General features: G+C 49.0%; 1 protein-coding gene across 2 annotated transcripts in view; it reads left to right on the top strand.

The window, feature by feature from the left end:
• Window positions 1–16,339, top strand: part of STX8 (syntaxin 8) — a 220,894-nt gene that overhangs the window by 185,487 nt on the left and 19,068 nt on the right. Inside the window, exon 8 of one of the 2 annotated variants that reach the window (XM_086686005.1) lies at window positions 2,820–3,107. The exons of the other annotated variant lie outside the window; for it this stretch is intronic. Coding sequence (XP_086542131.1) covers window positions 2,820–3,007 — 188 coding nt within the window. The 3' untranslated portion in view covers window positions 3,008–3,107. Of the gene's footprint in view, window positions 1–2,819; window positions 3,108–16,339 lie in introns of those variants that run through there. 2 annotated transcript variants of the gene reach the window in all.

Raw genomic sequence — 16,339 nt, 5'->3', positions numbered from 1 at the left:
TTATAATATTTAACAATCGTGGTTTCCGGACAGATGATCAGACCCTCTCCCCTCTCCTGTGTCACTGCAGTGGGAGACCCAAAGGGCCTTCACCAGGTCTTTGAGAATTCTCTGGAGTCGCCTCACTGCTTACGCCCACCCTTCTCGTGGGCGCGAGTTATGATGTGTTCATTTTCAAGACTCGTCTCTAAATTCTAGCCCTTTTGTGAAGCCTGCCTGGCCTAACTGGGGAGGAATAAACAACTTCCCTTGGTGGGGTGGGGGTGGGGGGCTTGTAATGTAGGGGGTCTAGCGGACGGCTGGGGATTTGAACCCCCTCCATTCCTCACCAGCTGTGTGACCTTGAACACCCCTTTGCCCTCCTTCCTTACCTGGAAGCTGAGGGTTTGGGTCCTCTGGCCCCTACAACAGTGCTGTTGGCCACTGAGCCTTGCTAACTTGACTGCAAGGCCAACAAAGAACTCCTAGTGAGAAGGATGGCACAACGCAAGAAGCGAGGGTGAGAAATCCCTCCGACGTCAGACATATAATGATTAAATCAGTCGAGGCACAGATAGGCCCTTAGATCCGTGCTTGGCACACAGTAAGTGATCCATAGTTGTTCTTTGCTCTCATCAGTCAGTAGACGTGGACGTACATGGCTACCGAGGTGTGCGGTCATGTAGCGATTCGACTCGGTTCCATAATGTCGATGGACCGAATGTAAATTTGCCCAACCAACCAATACCCATAACGAACGCTAGGAAGCCTTCGTGTGATGCTTCCTCTTTATTGTGTCTGCTGCATGGTTATCTTTCCGAAGCCTGTGTTGTGTTATGAAAAGAGACAAGTTTAATAAACAGATTCTATTTTTATTCCGAGCCATGGCTTGGGAAAGCATTCTGTCTCCAAACCGGGAACCAGGAGCCCCCCTGGCCTGGCGTGCCTGTTACTCTAGATGCCAGCACATGGTGGTGACATACCTTAGCTGCCGGGGTGGGTCTCGAGAGCCAGTTAGCTACGGAAGCCCCAGCGCCCAGCACCACGCTCCAGACCGTGTCCCGGGCTTTGAGGATGCCTCTGCACTCACCCTCCGAGATCCATGTGTAGTGACCGCTTGCTGTCTCCCTTTGACCACGTGCAGCAGCAGCTTGTGCCCGAGTCCCGGCAGCTTCCGACACCCGGGAACACAGAGGCGTAGGAGAAAAACAATCCTGCTTCTCCTTAGTTCAACTAAGGCAAGGCTGGGGAATGTCAAACAGAACTTTTCCTTGGAAACAACAGCAAATATACACAGCGGCATAAGTAAGTGGATAAGCTCGCAGAGTTTTTGGCCCGCCAACCAGGACTTAAGTATGAGGACTTGCCCGGCCGGCAAGCCTTCCACACTGGCCAAAGCCTACTTTCTTCTCCCACCTTAGAATCTAAGAATCTCGTAGAGCAAACTTGAGCGAGGACAGCCCAGCTTCTATCCCAGGACAGATCTTGTTTATAATTTGTAACCTCTGTATTCCAAAGAACATATGGGGCTGTTTACAATAAAGTGTGTGTGTACGTGTATGTGTGTGTGTGTGTTTAAAATCAAAGCTGCTGAAGAATTAGGAAATGTTTACATGGGGCCAAGAGCATAAATAGAGTAGATCAAACCACCAAGTAATGCCATGCTTGAACACCAAATTTAGCACCAAGAGGGGCACCCGGATGGCTCAGTCGAAGGTTAAATGTCCGGCTCTTGATCTCAGCTCAGGTTGTGATCTCACAGTTCATGGGCTCGAGCCCCGAGTGGGGCTCTGGACTGATGGCACGGAGCCTGTTTGGGATTCTCTGTCTCTCTTTCTCTCTCTCTCCTCTCTCTCTGCCCCTCAAAAATAAAGAAACTTAACGGGGCGCCCGGGGGGCTCAGTCGGTTGAACATCCAACTTCAGCTCAGGTCACGATCTCACGGTCCGTGAGTTCGAGCCCCGCGTCGGGCTCTGTGCCGACAGCTCAGAGCCTGGAGCCCGCTTCGGATTCTGTGTCTCCCTCTCTGCCCCTCCCCTGCTCACGCTCTGTCTCTGTCTCTCAAAAATAAATAAATGTAAAAAAAAAAAAAAAATTTTTTTAAATAAAAAAAAAAAAAATAAAGAAACTTAAAAAAAAATTTAGCACCAAGAACAGAATCCTGGAAAACCAACGTGAAAAGAGAACTGCAAAGTGTCACACGATGATAATCCCTAACAGAAAAGAGACATACTTTTTTAAGAAAGGCAAGCATTTTCCCAGCACTGAATATTTATCACAGCACTGGAAGCGTATAATTCAACAGTGATTTCATAGAACACCCAGAAACTGTGCATTTGGCTGATTAGCGGTGTTTGTGTAGATACTACTTTTGGACCCGATGGACTCCTTCTTTCTTCCCAGAATTTGCTCACCACAGCTGTTCAGCATCCCCTGCTTACAGCTGACCTTTGGTCAAGTGGGAAAGGCCAAGGAGCCGGGCGCCTTGGTGGCTCAGTCGGTTGAGTGTCCAACTTCGGCTCCGGTCATGATGTCACAGCTCGTGAGTTCCAGCCCCGCGTCGGGCTCTGTGATGACAGCTCGGAGCCTGGAGCCTGCTTCGGATTCTGTGCCTCCCTCTCTCTGCCCCGCCCCACGCCCCCACCTCTCTCTCTCAAAAATCAGCAAACATTAAAAAAAATTTTTTTTAAAGGCCAAGGAACATTCTCCCCAGCGGAGGACCCTAGACAGGGATGAACCCCCCGCCCCCCATGCGGGGGGTGGTCAGCACAGCCTCGTGAGAAGGTGTGTGCTAGACGGGTGACCAGTGTGGGTCTCTGTTTCCCCCCTTTTCCAAACAGGGGCTTTTGAGTGGCATGGTCAGAATTGTCATCTACGAGTATATACGGGACGTATGGAAGGTGAGCAAATCATTAGTCAGGATGTGGACAACTCTACGTGGACTGGATTGAAAAGAACACACATCAGCCAGAGAGACCCGGGACTCGTACAACAGAGGCTTCTTTCCACGTACAGTGGTACAACGTGATCCGAGATTTTGCTCCCTCTGGGAAGGAACTGAACGCAGTCTTGGCTGTGCCTGAAAGTCACGTTATGATAAAACATATCGATCGCTTAGTGACGTTTTTTATGTGTGTGCAGTGTGCTTGCTGGGCAACCAAGCGGAAGCTGTCATGGGCCTGTGTTTCTCTTCTGTCTCTTGCACCCAGTACCTGCTTATTCCACATGGTCCACATGGAGGTGGCGTTCGCTCTCCTCCTGCTGCGTTCCTGCCCTTGACACCCGTGGCGAGCAGCAGGAGTAGGCATTGAGCACAGAATCCGGCCTGGTGAGGAGTCAAAATAACGTCTAGGCATAGTTCACAAAGACAGAGAGAAGTACAGAGTCCATTCCAAACCAGGAAACAGAAAGCAGCAGTGACCTCCCTTCCCCCTGGTGCCCAGCCCCCCAGAGAAGACTGCTTTCAGCGCCTCCTTCCTGTTTCTTCTGGAATGTCCTTTCTCCTCCTCCTCTCCCTCCTCCTCCTCCTCCTCTCTCTCCTCCTCCTTCTTCTTTTAATGTTTATTTATTTTTGACAGAGGGAGACAGAGTGCGAGCAGGGGAGGGGCAGAGAGAGAGGGAGACACAGAATCTGAAGCAGGCTCCAGGCTCTGAGGCATCAGCACAGAGCCCGATGCGGGGCTCGAACTCACAAACCACGAGATCATGACCTGAGCTGAAGTCGGACGCTCAACCAACAAAGCCACCCAGGCGCCCCAGGAATGTCCTTTCTTCTAAATAACATGCTTGTACCAATAGGATCGGATTGCAGTTTGAGATGTCATCCGCTAGCTTCTACTGTTTTAGCTCTTACACTGCCTGCTCCCCGCACCCCCTCACGTACTCACACTCCTCTGTTTGTGCCACCAACAGAGGGTAATCACGGTGGTTAGGTAAATTGTGATTCAGTATTTTCATTTTTCCTTCAAAAAAAAAGATTTCTTTTTAAATTTTAGAGAGTGAGCGCGAGTGGGGCAGAAGGAGAGAGAGAGAGAGAGAGAGAATTTCAAGCGGGCTCCACCCTCGGCATGGAGGCCGACGCTGGGCTCGATCCCACAAACCATGAGATCATGACCTGAGCCCAAATCAAGAGTTGTTCGCTCAACCAAATGAGCCACCCAAGTGCCCCCCAGCATTTTTGTTTTGACAATATTGGTGTTTGTCACCGATTTCCTTCCTTGTGCAACATTTTGTTTGTCCTGGACTTACGCCGTCTTTCCCCTTTGCTCATCCTGATTCTGGCCCTGTGTTACTACCGAGCTAAGAAATACTCATGGATCTGGTGCAAACGCACACCACATAATCCGTCTTTCCTGCATGTTGCTTGGGAGTCGGCCTTCCTGAGCCCCCTGCTTCTGTTCCAGCCCAGACCGCTAGCCCTCCAGGCCCCGTGCACCTCCGCTGCCCCATGGCTTCTCTTCAGCATCTTCTAGACACTCTTCATCCCCCCTCTCTCCCGTTGGAGCCCCCCTTTCCCGGAGCTCGTATCTTCTTCCTTGGTTTTATGTCCTTCACACACCCTCCGCCAGCTCTCTGAGGAAGACGGCCTGGGAAGTACGTTTCTCAAGATGGTGCATGTCTGGAGCGCTTAACCGATTGACTGCACGTAGAATTTTCGGTGAAGAACGCTTTGTGCTCCGAAAGCTGAAGGCATTGGTCATTGTCTGCTAGCATCCAGTGCGGCTGTCAAGAAGTCCAGTGTCATTTTGATTCCTGAACCTTGTCATACGTCCCGTTTTGCTTTTAAGAACTTCTCCTTAGCATCAGTAGTCTAACTTTCATGCAGGACGACTCTGGGTAACTTCCTTCCACCCCCACCCCCGTTACGGCGTTGGGTACTTCATGGACCCTTCAGTCTGGAATTCATGTCCTTCTGCTCAGGACATTTTTTCTTCTATTGGAGCTTTGACAAGTACCTCCTCTCTCTTCTTCCTTTCCTTCCTTCTGGTACGTTCTACGTTCCTTGTTGGATATTGGGCCTCCTGGCTTAATTTATTGATTTCCTTCTTTTCTCTCCTGTTTTTCATTTCTTTGTCTTTTTGTTCCTTTCTGGGACCTTTCTTCAACTGCTTCTTCAGATCCTCCCCTTGAATTTCTTTATTGCTGCTGTCTTAGTTTTGTAGCTCGGCTTTTCTGATTTTAAATGCTGCTCAGTTCTGGTTTCATAGACACAAAATATTTTGTTACGTGTTGTAGCTCGGAGGATATTAATTAGTGTTTCTTGGGCACTGACTTCTGTTCTTTGCTTTTATCTTCTCAATCCCTTCTTCTGGTTTTTTAGGGGGTGGGAGTTTGGCAGAGAGAACGGGGGGATGATTTGGGGGTTCTGTTCCATTTTTCTGTCTTGTCAGATGTCTAGTGATGCTTGGCAACCTGCTCATGTTTGAGAGTGTGGCACCAAAGGGGCGCCTGAGTGGCTCAGTTGGTTAATCATCCAACTTCAGCTCAAGTCAGTGATCTATCTCCTGGTTCGTGGGTTCGAGCCCTGCGTGTCAGCTGTACTGACAGCTCGTATGCTGGGGGTGGGGTCTGTTGAGTTGCAGGTCTCTCCAGAGGATTATCAGAGTGGGAAGGACCTCATCATTTTATTGGGGCCCCCAAATGTTAGTATCCATTCTCTTTTCTCTTTGGTTGACCCCTTTCTGCTGAGAGGAAACCTATGGTCTCTGGCCTGGAGAGTAGAAGTTTAGCCGGTGGCACCCGGGAGCCTGACAGGGGCGGGGGAAAGCCAGCTCACCGTTCCGCATGAACCTTTTATTTAATTTCCCTATTTTCAGCCTCTCCCCTAATGTGTTCTTTCTCCTGGGCCTGCTGCCCCCGTGTTCACAACTCCCGTGGTCCACTCTCCACTGCACCTTTCCCGAGAGCATAGTGGGGGGGTGGCTGCCTGGTTGTGTGGGGTGACAGAGGGGATCTGGGGTGTCACGGTGCTCATGTTTGTTTAACCAGCCCCTCTATTTCTAGCTCTGCCTTCGGCACCACCTGGCGCGTCCCATCCCTGAGCCTTTCCAGGGACCCCGTGCACCATTCGGCTCCCCGCCTGGGCACCATTCAGTTCGCTGTTCAGCAAAATCAGCACACCGCATACCTCATCCTCCCCAGTCCTCACCACGTCCCCTCGAGGTAGTGGGTCGTGTTATTCCCATATTGCAGATAAGCAGTGAAGACCCCAAGAGGTCAAGGCCCTTTGTCGAGGTCACGTAGCTAATCAGTGGCAGAGCTGAGATTTGAGCCCAGGTATGCTTCTGAAACCCTCTCTTTTGACCACATCACACTTTTTCTGACGCTCTGGGATCGCTCAGGGATTCCTTTTGACCACACTGCACAATATTAATCAGGAACACATACCACACACACTCCCAAGGGGCCGTGTAGTTCAGCTAACGGGGCTTTTTTTTTTTCTCCTCCCTTTGTTCCCCGAAGCAATTATTTCTTTATTTCATTTAAAGACTCGGCCTCTGCAGCTGCTGCGGACAGCTTAGAGTTGTCTGAAGGCTGAAGACCAGAACCAAAGCCGTGAGCTTACAAGCCATCAGACTTGAAAGATGTGTTGAGGTGAAATACCACGGCAAAGCCTCCCCACCAAACCTTTTTTTTTTTTTTTTTTTTTTTTTTTTTAGGTGCTTTCTCTTTCCAAACTGAAAAAGAACCATTTGTCCTATTCACACATAAGAATCTTCAGCTCTGGCGGTGTTCAAGAGGATATATATATATATATTTTTTTAATTTTTTCTAATGTTTATTTAGTTTTGAGAGAGACAGAGACAATGCGAGTGGGTTAGGGGCAGAGAGAGAGGGAGACACAGAATCCAAAGCAGGCTCCAGGCTCTGAGCTGTCAGCACAGAGCCCGACACGGGGCTCAAACTCACGAGCTGTGAGATCATGACCTGAGCCGAAGTCGAATGCTCAACCGACTGAGCCACCCAGGCACCCCTATATATATATTTTTTTTTTGTAACTGCCCACCCTAACGCAGCAGACAATATCGTCTTCCTGTGTCCTGCAAGGATATTTACAAGTCAGAGATCAGTGCGTGGGGGGCAGGGGCGAAACATGTACCTTGCCTTCTCTCTTTCGGAGAAGCCTGCACTAACAGGTACACGACTTTGTCTTCATACTGAATAGTTAAGTTGCAGACTCTATCCAGGCGGGCAGAGGTTCGAAATCAGGACAGCTGAATTGCTAGGGTGCTTCTGCGGTTTGACCGCTTGGATGAAACGCAGACTGACTTCACGGGGAAGCATTCGAGTGGAGTTGTTCACCCCATTTATGATCTTGCCCTATTTTTTTTTTTTTTTTTAGCCCTACCAAGTCTGATATTTCCCTTGGCATTCCCAGAGAGGTCCATGCCGTGACTAGCAAGTGTGAGATGCAGGAGGATGGGGATTCCAGAAAAATTTCGTTACGGCGTCTCACAAGTTTCTAGTACATTAGTCATTTTTTTGAAGGGAAAATGTGAAGGTATTGTTTGTCTTTAAAGTATTTATTTTTCTAAGCACAAATGCCTTAGCAACTGTACGTGCAGACAGGTTTATTTCAGCAGAATTTGTAGTAAACAGTGTGTTCATTTATGACCAGGCAGTGGGATGTGTCATCGTTTCATTTGTGACTTTGAGGCATGATATAACCAAGCTGTGACCATTCCAAAAGACATTTTGCCACTTTTCCCCAAGGCGGTCACTACTTCAGTCTACCAGAGTTGCACCCATTGGCCTCCTAGGTCTGCCCCTGTATGGGGACAGACAAGCATCTTGTTGTCTGTGATGCTTTGGGCTTAACCCCGGGCTGGTGGAGGCGGGCCTTGGAGAAATGGCTCATAGAGGTCAGATCAGGAACCACAGGAAGCAGGAAGAGCCCTGGGTGGACCTGGACATTCCGGATGCAGACGGGGACGTTCCAGATGCCCACGCTTTGCATCAGTGCTTTGGACCTCTACAGGGCTTTCTCCTGATTCTGGTTGGGTTTTTTTGTTTGTTTGTTTTAATTTTTTTTTTTAACGTTTATTTATTTTTGAGACAGAGAGAGACAGAGCATGAACGGGGGAGGGTCAGAGAGAGGGAGACACAGAATCTGAAACAGGCTCCAGGCTCTGAGCTGTCAGCACAGAGCCCGACGCGGGGCTCGAACTCACGGACCGCGAAATCATGACCTGAGCCGAAGTCGGCCGCTTAACTGACTGAGCCACCCAGGCGCCCCTGATTCTGGTTGTTTTGTGTCCAACACTAGCAGGACAGGGTTTGGCAAAGTCTTTAGCACCAAGGGCAATGTTTCTGGCAACCATTTGTATGAGACATGCGTGAAAATTGCATGTTGAAATTTGCAAATACTGATTGCAGAGCCCCACCGCAGGCTTACTGAACCTGATTCTCCAGGTCTTGGAGCCTGGGAATCTGCTCTTCCCTCCCAGCACCCCCTCCCCCCTGCCCCCTGCCCCCTTCCCCACCCCCAAATATCTTGGGCAAATGATGTTACCCAGGGGCATATTTTCCAAATTTCCTTAATGATAAGAATCCCATGATAATCTCACTAAAAATACACATTTCTGAGCCCCATCCCGGAACCCCTGGCTCTTGCCTGCTGGAAATCATCTGAGGAAAGAAACCAAGCCCCACCCGTGACTTTGAATGACTTTGCATCTGTTAATTAAAAGACAGCCACAGACTTCAGAAACTAGCAAGACTGAGGACAGCCAGGGGTCTTTGGGCCCCGGGCAAGTCAAACTACAAAGTTCTTTCCATTCCTTTTCTCCACTTACCTGTTACATTTCTAAGACCCTTTGAAGCTTTCCAATTCTGCTAAGCTGAAGTCCAGATATAAAGCCAGTCCTTATTTTCTGCTGGTGAAAAGATCTAGGGGCAACCTTAAATTTATTTTCTTTTCACTAATTATTACAAAGAGAACGTTTCACTTGCCGTGACTTTTCAAAAGCAAGAGTAGCTTTTTATGCTTTTAAAGGAAAAAAAATGTTTAAACACTTGTCATTTCTCGTATCTTCTGAAGTTCTCAACTTCTTCTACATATAAACTGTGAGCCTCCAAGGCCCAAAAAAACATGTATTGTTTATCTCTGTGTCCCCCGGGTGCACACTGATGCCTAGCGTGTGAAAATGAACACTACCGTGGATTGAGAGGAATATATTTTATTTTCCTCCCTCCGTTTATTTTCTTTATTTGGAGACTATCGATGTTAAATTTAACCCTTTTTTTTTTTTTTTTTTTTTTTGTGAGGTCTCTCACATGTGCTTGATTATTGGTTTATTAATGTGAAGATTTATGAAGGGGGGGAAATGCCGCTTTTTTTTTCTTCTAAAAAAAATGTCAAACCAAGAGACAAAACATAACAGTTGTCCATACCTGAAAAGAGATGTCCAGATCCCCCATATCCCGCTGAGGAAATTTCATTGCGTATAAATGGGTTACTATTAGTTGATGGAAAAATTAAGTTAACTGGAATCCCCAGTTCGCCAATCTTGCCAGCTAACTGAGGTATTAGTGTCCTGTGTAAACTCTCAGAGCTATTAAATTAAATGGTCATGACACGAGACCTCAGAAAAAGTCTTATTGTTGTCTACAAAGATTGTGTACAGGTGTTGCTGGCCTGCTTTAGAATAAAAAAGGCTTCAGTATTCTCAAAAATCATTTCCTCTCCTGAAGAAATGCCCCGTCGTAAAACAGCCTTTTCCAGTACAGTAATTGCCAGAGTTCAGCTTCAAAAGAAAACCCTCGAATGTTATTCAGGGTACCGTTTCCACCAGGCTTCGCCGAAGGGACCGCCATTTTGCGTTTGATTAAGAAAATGATTCCAGAAAATGAACTAGAATGTAATCCCCACAGACAGAAGTTACTGGAAACACGTCGTTGCTTAAGAAAATTGTTTTTAATTTTAAAAGGCGCGTACAGGTCAAGCTTATAGAATGAAGAGGGCCATTCAAAGCAAAACCTCTACATTTAGGTCACCGTGGTGAACGCTCTGCTTGAGTTTATATTTTAACCCCATGAAATGAAAACTCTGAGAATTTTATTGCAAACACAGAAGGTTAAATATTTATAGAAAGGAAGAAAACTCCCTCTTAATATAAGAAAAGCCATTTCTAAGATCCACAACGTTTTGTCGGAGTAAAAGATAGTCTGTGATGGTGAAGGGGTTCAGAAGTTACTACGGGCCATTCCGTGAGCTTCATAAAATCCATATTCTTTCAGATGCTCATCACCTGGGGTCACAGTCAGTTTGGGGAGTCCGTACTTGTGAACACCCCCAGTTTTCCCTGTGGAGGATACCTGTCCGATTTCCTGGACTGCCTTCCCCCGACTAGAGCCCCTACCTAGTTTCTACGTCCACCTGTGCCAGTGTCTCGGATCCCCATTTGCCAGAGGACAGACAGACACATGCCCTTCTGTAGTTTGGGCACAGAAAAACAAAGTTCATCCCCGTAAAGCGACTCTCTCAGTTCACGTATTCAAATTCACAAGTGCAATTCTTGCCTGGATAGCCCCTCCAGATTCTTTCAGTTGGAAATTCCGCCATAGATGAGCGAGAGCGTCTCAATTGTGCTCTTCCTGGCCGATAGGTTGGCCAAAAGAGTGTCAAATCGAGAAGCTAGCTTTCCTTTGGCTGACCTTTTTTTCTGTACACTGTGATAAACGGCAAAGTCTAAGGATCAGGGCTATGAAGATGGTTATAAGTTAAGAAAACAGACGCCTGGAGACACTAATGTGTCATTGATTAAAAGCGTGGCTTCCAATCACGTGCCTTGCTGTTGACAACTGTCTTACCATACTTTGAAACCATATAATGTCTGAAGGACTATAATGAATGAAGAGACACACTAGGACGTCCAAGAGGAGGGACTGTAGTAAGAAAATGGCGTCAAGCACCAGCGAAAACCTTCACAAATGTATAGAAACATACAAAGACGATCTGGGAGTCTTGGGGTAGAGGGAGGGAAGTGGAGAAGTGGTATTGGACTCCGCCTCCGCAGGAGCATGGGAAGAAGACCCCGAAGACTCCCCTTGCCTGGGAGGCCTTTACCAGCTGTTGAGGCTGGACCCACCCCCAAGGCCTTTTATCACTTTTAGAGCTACTCCAAAGTATATGCATCTGTGTCACACTTGGGATATTTAAAGTAGATAGAGGCCTGCCCCCAACCCCCAACCCCCAACCCAGATAGGAAATTTCCCCCAGTGACTTGCTAGCTCAAAAGACATGTTCTCTACAATCCCGGTGGAAGAAAAGCAATACTGTGCTGTTAAAACTTGCTGGACATAATACCCAAGATGTCCAGACTTGGGCCTGTGATCCTCGCCAGCCCTGCTTTTCCTTCTCTGTTTTCTATTTTGATGAACAAGCCTGCCGACCGTTCCGTTTCTCAAGCCAAACCCTCAGGAGTTGCGCCTGGCTCGTCCCTCTCGCTCAGCGTCCAATGTGATGCAAACTTGTGATGGTTCTCCTCCTTCTTCAGGGTCTGTGGAAGCCGTGTGCCCCCTTCCTTCTATCCTTCAGACTCCTGTCATCCCTTCTGGATCCTTCTGTTTCCTGACTCACCTCCTTGTCTGCAGTTCTGCCCCCTTTCGGTGCCATCCCCACACAGGCACCAGGGCGAGCTTTGAAAAACATGGACTTGTTCTCATTGGCCCTTCCCTCCACCACCACCGCTCCCTGCTCAACCTTCCGGAGACTCCCCAGGACCCAAGTTCCATGTGGCAACACTTGGGGCCCCCTGGGATCCACAGCCCCCACCCTTATCTCCTGCCTCACACGTCCACACACAACTGCAGCAGACGTCATGCAATTATCGTTTTGTGCCTCCATGCGAATTTCCTTCGAATACTTTCCACCTTCCTTCACCCGAGCCCCGGGTGCCTTATCTGCAAAATGGGAACAGACAGTGTATCTGAGACTGTGAGTTGGTTGCTCACAGTATTTGGGCAGGTTCCTGAAACACTCCGTTGCTATTTTTATTATAACCAAATTGAAGGTTGATGTTAGTTTGGAAAGGATGGGAACACACATGATATTGAATCTTCCCCTCCAGGAATATGGGATCTCTCTCTCTCTCTCTCTCTCTCTCTCTCTCTCTCTCTCTCTCTATTTGGATTTCCCTTTATGGCCCTCAGTGAGGTTACGGAATTTCCAAAACATCAGCCCTGTCCATTTTTGTGAATTCCTTTGTTCTCCATTCACAAGTATGGTTATTAGTAAATTTTTCTCATCGTGTTTTCCGTGGTTTGTGACTGGTTCGTAAGAAAGGGGTCGGGGTCTATCAGTGTGTTTGTTAACTGGCCTCTTTAGTTCAGATAGGTTTTCCGTTGGTTATTTTGTTATTTCCAGGTTGGCGCTCCATCATCTGCAAATAACTAATTTTGTCTCTTCTGGTTCTTGAAGGGAAAGCAAGGAACACATATGGTTAGGCTTTGAGTTGACATTTGGGAAGAGGGTTGACCTGGCCGCCAGAAGTGGGACACTGGATTGTTCTGCGGCAGGGAGAGGGTGAGAAGTCCATAGTTGTTTGTCTAGAATGAGACAGTCGGCAGCGGAAGCAGAGAAGATGGCTTGGAAGGTGTGTCATTGGTATTTTAGTCACGTACAGTCTCGACGTTATTGTATGTCTTCAGGACTATGATCATCGGAGCTAGTCAGACCTGCTTTCAGTCCCCAACACTGAGGAGCTTTGAAACCTTAGATAAGTCGCTTAACTGTGCTGAGCGTTGGGTTCCACCATTGTCCTTCTCCTCCTCATCATCATGGTCATGGTCACCGTTGACCTCATCATCTTGACGATAGCAGTTTGCAGGACTCTTATGGTGACAGAAATGGCGTATCTGAGACGGTGAGCACAGTGCTTGGCACACAGTGGACCCTCGGTAGTTGGTGCTACTGCTGCTGTGCTCAGCGGGTAGTGGCACGGCCCTCCCTCCACCCACCCCTGGCCCTAGTCTCCAAAGTCCCTAATGAGCTCGGCGTCCCCTCGCTCTGCCATCTGCCCTAACTTCCTCCTGCTGGCTGCTCCTCTTCCGTCCCTGCTGCTCTGCACCTCCCGTGACCTTTCCCCCCAAAGCTCTTTGGCCTTTCCATCTGTCATCATCACCGCCACCATCACCAACCAAGACCTGTCTTCTGAGCTCCAGATTTCCACTGCACGCCCAAAGGTTTATTTGAGATCTCAACTGAAATCCCTTGCAGCCTACCTAGAAGCCCCTGGTTTTCTCCGTGTCAGTAAGTGGCACCCCACTGACCAGTTATTCGAGATAGAAATCGTTTCCTCTCCTTTCACCACGGCCCCCTTTCTTACCCAAAAGGAAGGCCTGGTAATTGTCTTCAAAACTGCCTTTCAAATCCCTCCATTTCCACTGCCACCACCCGCTTCCACTCTCCCACCTGGATGCTGTGTTGGTTCTCTCAGAACGGTCTTGTTGACTTGACTTGTACACAGAGACTGGACCCAAATGACTGTACAACATAAATGAGATGCTGCCACTCCCTACATAAACCTAGCAGTGGCTTCCCTTGTACTCAGAATAGAACCCAGCTCCTTCCCGTGACCCCCGAGGCCCTGCAGACCTTAGCCCCTGGCTTTCTTACCAAACACATCCTCATTTCTCTCCTTCCCATTGGCCTATTCCAACCACAGTGTCTTTCTTGCCATGCCGTGAAATCCTCAGGTGTCCTGTGGCCTTTGCCCACCTTTTCTGGTGACTGGATCCTTCGCCTGACCACTCTGTTAAGATACTTATCATAGTACCTTGTTTGTTTCTATTCTTAACATCCATCATGATTTGTGGGATTATTTCAATGTCTGTCTGCCTCCCCCATTAGCATATAAATCCCCTGGGGTCACGTATCGGGTCCATCTTGACCACTGCCCTATTCCCAGTGTCTAGCATGGCACCCAGCATACAGTGGGTTAATGATGGATGGATGTTATTTCCACCCACATCGGGTGCTCCGGAAAACTCCACTTTGTCATTTGAGAAATGGTAGTAGGGACATTTCTCCAGAGTGATGGAGAAGTTAACCAGAAAGGAGTTGGCTCTGGACTCACCTTAACTCATCAAGACTTTATGCTGTCAACTATCCATCAATTAAAAAAAAAAAAAAAAAAAAAAAGACTTTTATCCAATTAAACCTACAGGCATTGTAGGATCTGGATTTGAAATAGGAGTCAATTAAACCGATTTCATTCATGTCCTAGATATCTCACTGATGGCCTAAAAGGTCTAGTGGCAAAAGTGACAGAAAACTTTCCGACCATCTTGCCAGTGACCCCAAATTTTGCAACAAGAAATGTATGCGTTTCGTCAAAATCTGTCTTTTAAGTGCATGTACCTGCGGTGGGACATATGTGAGAGATACAGTAGTTAAGCTTTTGTCCTTTGGGGGTGCTTTTGGCCGGGGAGAAAAAGAGAAGAGAACCACTCACATCATCTAGGTGCATTTATCATGAGGACGCACGACACCATTTGGAAGCAAGAAGGACCTAGCAAGTCTGGGTTGCTCCATGTTTCCTAGCTCAGAAGGAGAAAAGAATCTTTTTTCTTAACTCAGCTTCACGTGCTGGGTCAGAAGCTGCTGGCCAGGCTGTGGATTAGCTAACCTCTGTATGCCCAAGTCACCGTGGCTTGATGGGCGTGATCATGGCGTATAAACTGTGACTGCCAGGGCTCACCCCCAACCACAGCCTGGGTCGAAACAGAGCCCGTTTGAAGGGGCTGGAGGCACACCATGAAACGTGTCTGGTAAAGCCTTAATAATGAGAAAGACAGATGTTTACTGAGCACTTACTGCGTTACCGAAACCACAGCCGGTGCAATATACGTTCTACTATTATCCCCATTTTACGGGCGAGGCACGGACAGGGTAAGTAGCTTGTCCACAGCCACGCAGATGGGAAGTGGGGCAGTCAGGATTTGAACCCAGGCAGTCTGGCTCTAAAGCCACGGGCCTGACCGTACGTGTCCCCGACACCACATGAGTAAAGACAAGAAGATAACGTGTGTAAACGGTTGAAGGTGGGAAAGGCAGAGAGCAGTGGCTCCTAGACCAGCCCTCCATTTAGGGATGGGGAGGCGGGCAGGTCTGCGGGTAGAAAAGTCCGGCCTGGGAGGCAACAGCCAAGGGACAGAAGAGGAAGAGACCCGAGAGGTCTGGGTCAGCCCCTCGGGCCGGATGGGCTGGAGAGGCGGAGGGTGTCTGTGTCATCGGGAGCAAAGGAAGTGGACACTGTGAACAGATCATTGACTGTCACGGTCACGGAATAAAGACTTCGGTCATTCCTGTGCCCTAGGGAGGTCACAAAGAAAACGTATTTTAGAAGACTTTCTTAAAGCACATATGGAAATCATCCATAAATTTGGGGGTTTTTTTCGACACTTCCTGGTACAAGTGACGAACACGGCCACGCCAGTGCTGAACCTTCTAGAACATTGTTCGCAACCTTACGGCCACCAAGTCCGGCAAGCAGGTGACTGATCTGAACAGGACAGCCCGTCGGTCTTACAGCAAGGCCAGACGAGGTGGAAATGCAAAGTGGTGGGCTGGTGGGGCTAAACCGGTTGGCACGTTTGACCGTTTTCGGAAGAAGAGTTGCTTCCCTGCGGAGAAGTCCCGTGACCCGCCATTTATGGTCATTTCCCCAGAACCAGCACGAGACCCTGGTGACACGGCGTGGGCTGTGACTCAGCAACTCCGGTCTCACATTCAGAACCACCGCCCAAGGATGGAGAGGCAGGAAACCGTCAGAAGGGGACCACTGACAGCGGATCGCAGAGCCCGTCTGACTCCACAGCCGCAGAGCCGCGAAGTTGAGGTCTAGCCACGTAAACACACGCCTGGTCCGCGGCGAGGCCGGGCGGCTTGGATTTCCAGTGTGAGACGTTCGGAACGAGTGGGAAATCGCCCAGGCAGCAAGGCCTCAGGCCAATTACGCAATTAGCCAATAGCCTCCGCTGGCCGCCACGTTTGTTTAGATAAATTTTGAAATCATCGGCGAGCTCTCCAGCCAGATGCTGCCTCTGTGAGAAGGGCAGGCTGTGTAAACCTGCCTAGCGCCATGCAGTATGGGTGTGGGACAAGTTCCGCCCCCCACCGCCGGCCAGGAGCAGAATCCTTCCAGGGACAGGCCTCTGGCTGCATGTGGCCTGGCTTGGTCCCCACCGGTGGGGGGGGGAGCGTGGTGGGGGGTCGGGGGTGGCGCCCCGAGGGTGGCCACCCGAGCCGGGCCCTAGTGGCCAGGCCGCCATTAACACATCACCTGCTCAGCTCCGCCCCCAAGGCCCCCCGCTTCAGGGCTCCCCCCTATGGCATCTGAACCTGTGGCGGGGATGG

Source organism: Puma concolor, chromosome E1 (assembly GCF_028749965.1).
Source record: "Puma concolor isolate L17-30 chromosome E1, mPumCon1.1.hap2, whole genome shotgun sequence".
In the NCBI taxonomy this organism is placed as follows: domain Eukaryota; kingdom Metazoa; phylum Chordata; class Mammalia; order Carnivora; family Felidae; genus Puma; species Puma concolor.
Note: the sequence above shows the minus strand (reverse complement) of the source record. Positions and strands in the feature narration are given on the sequence as shown.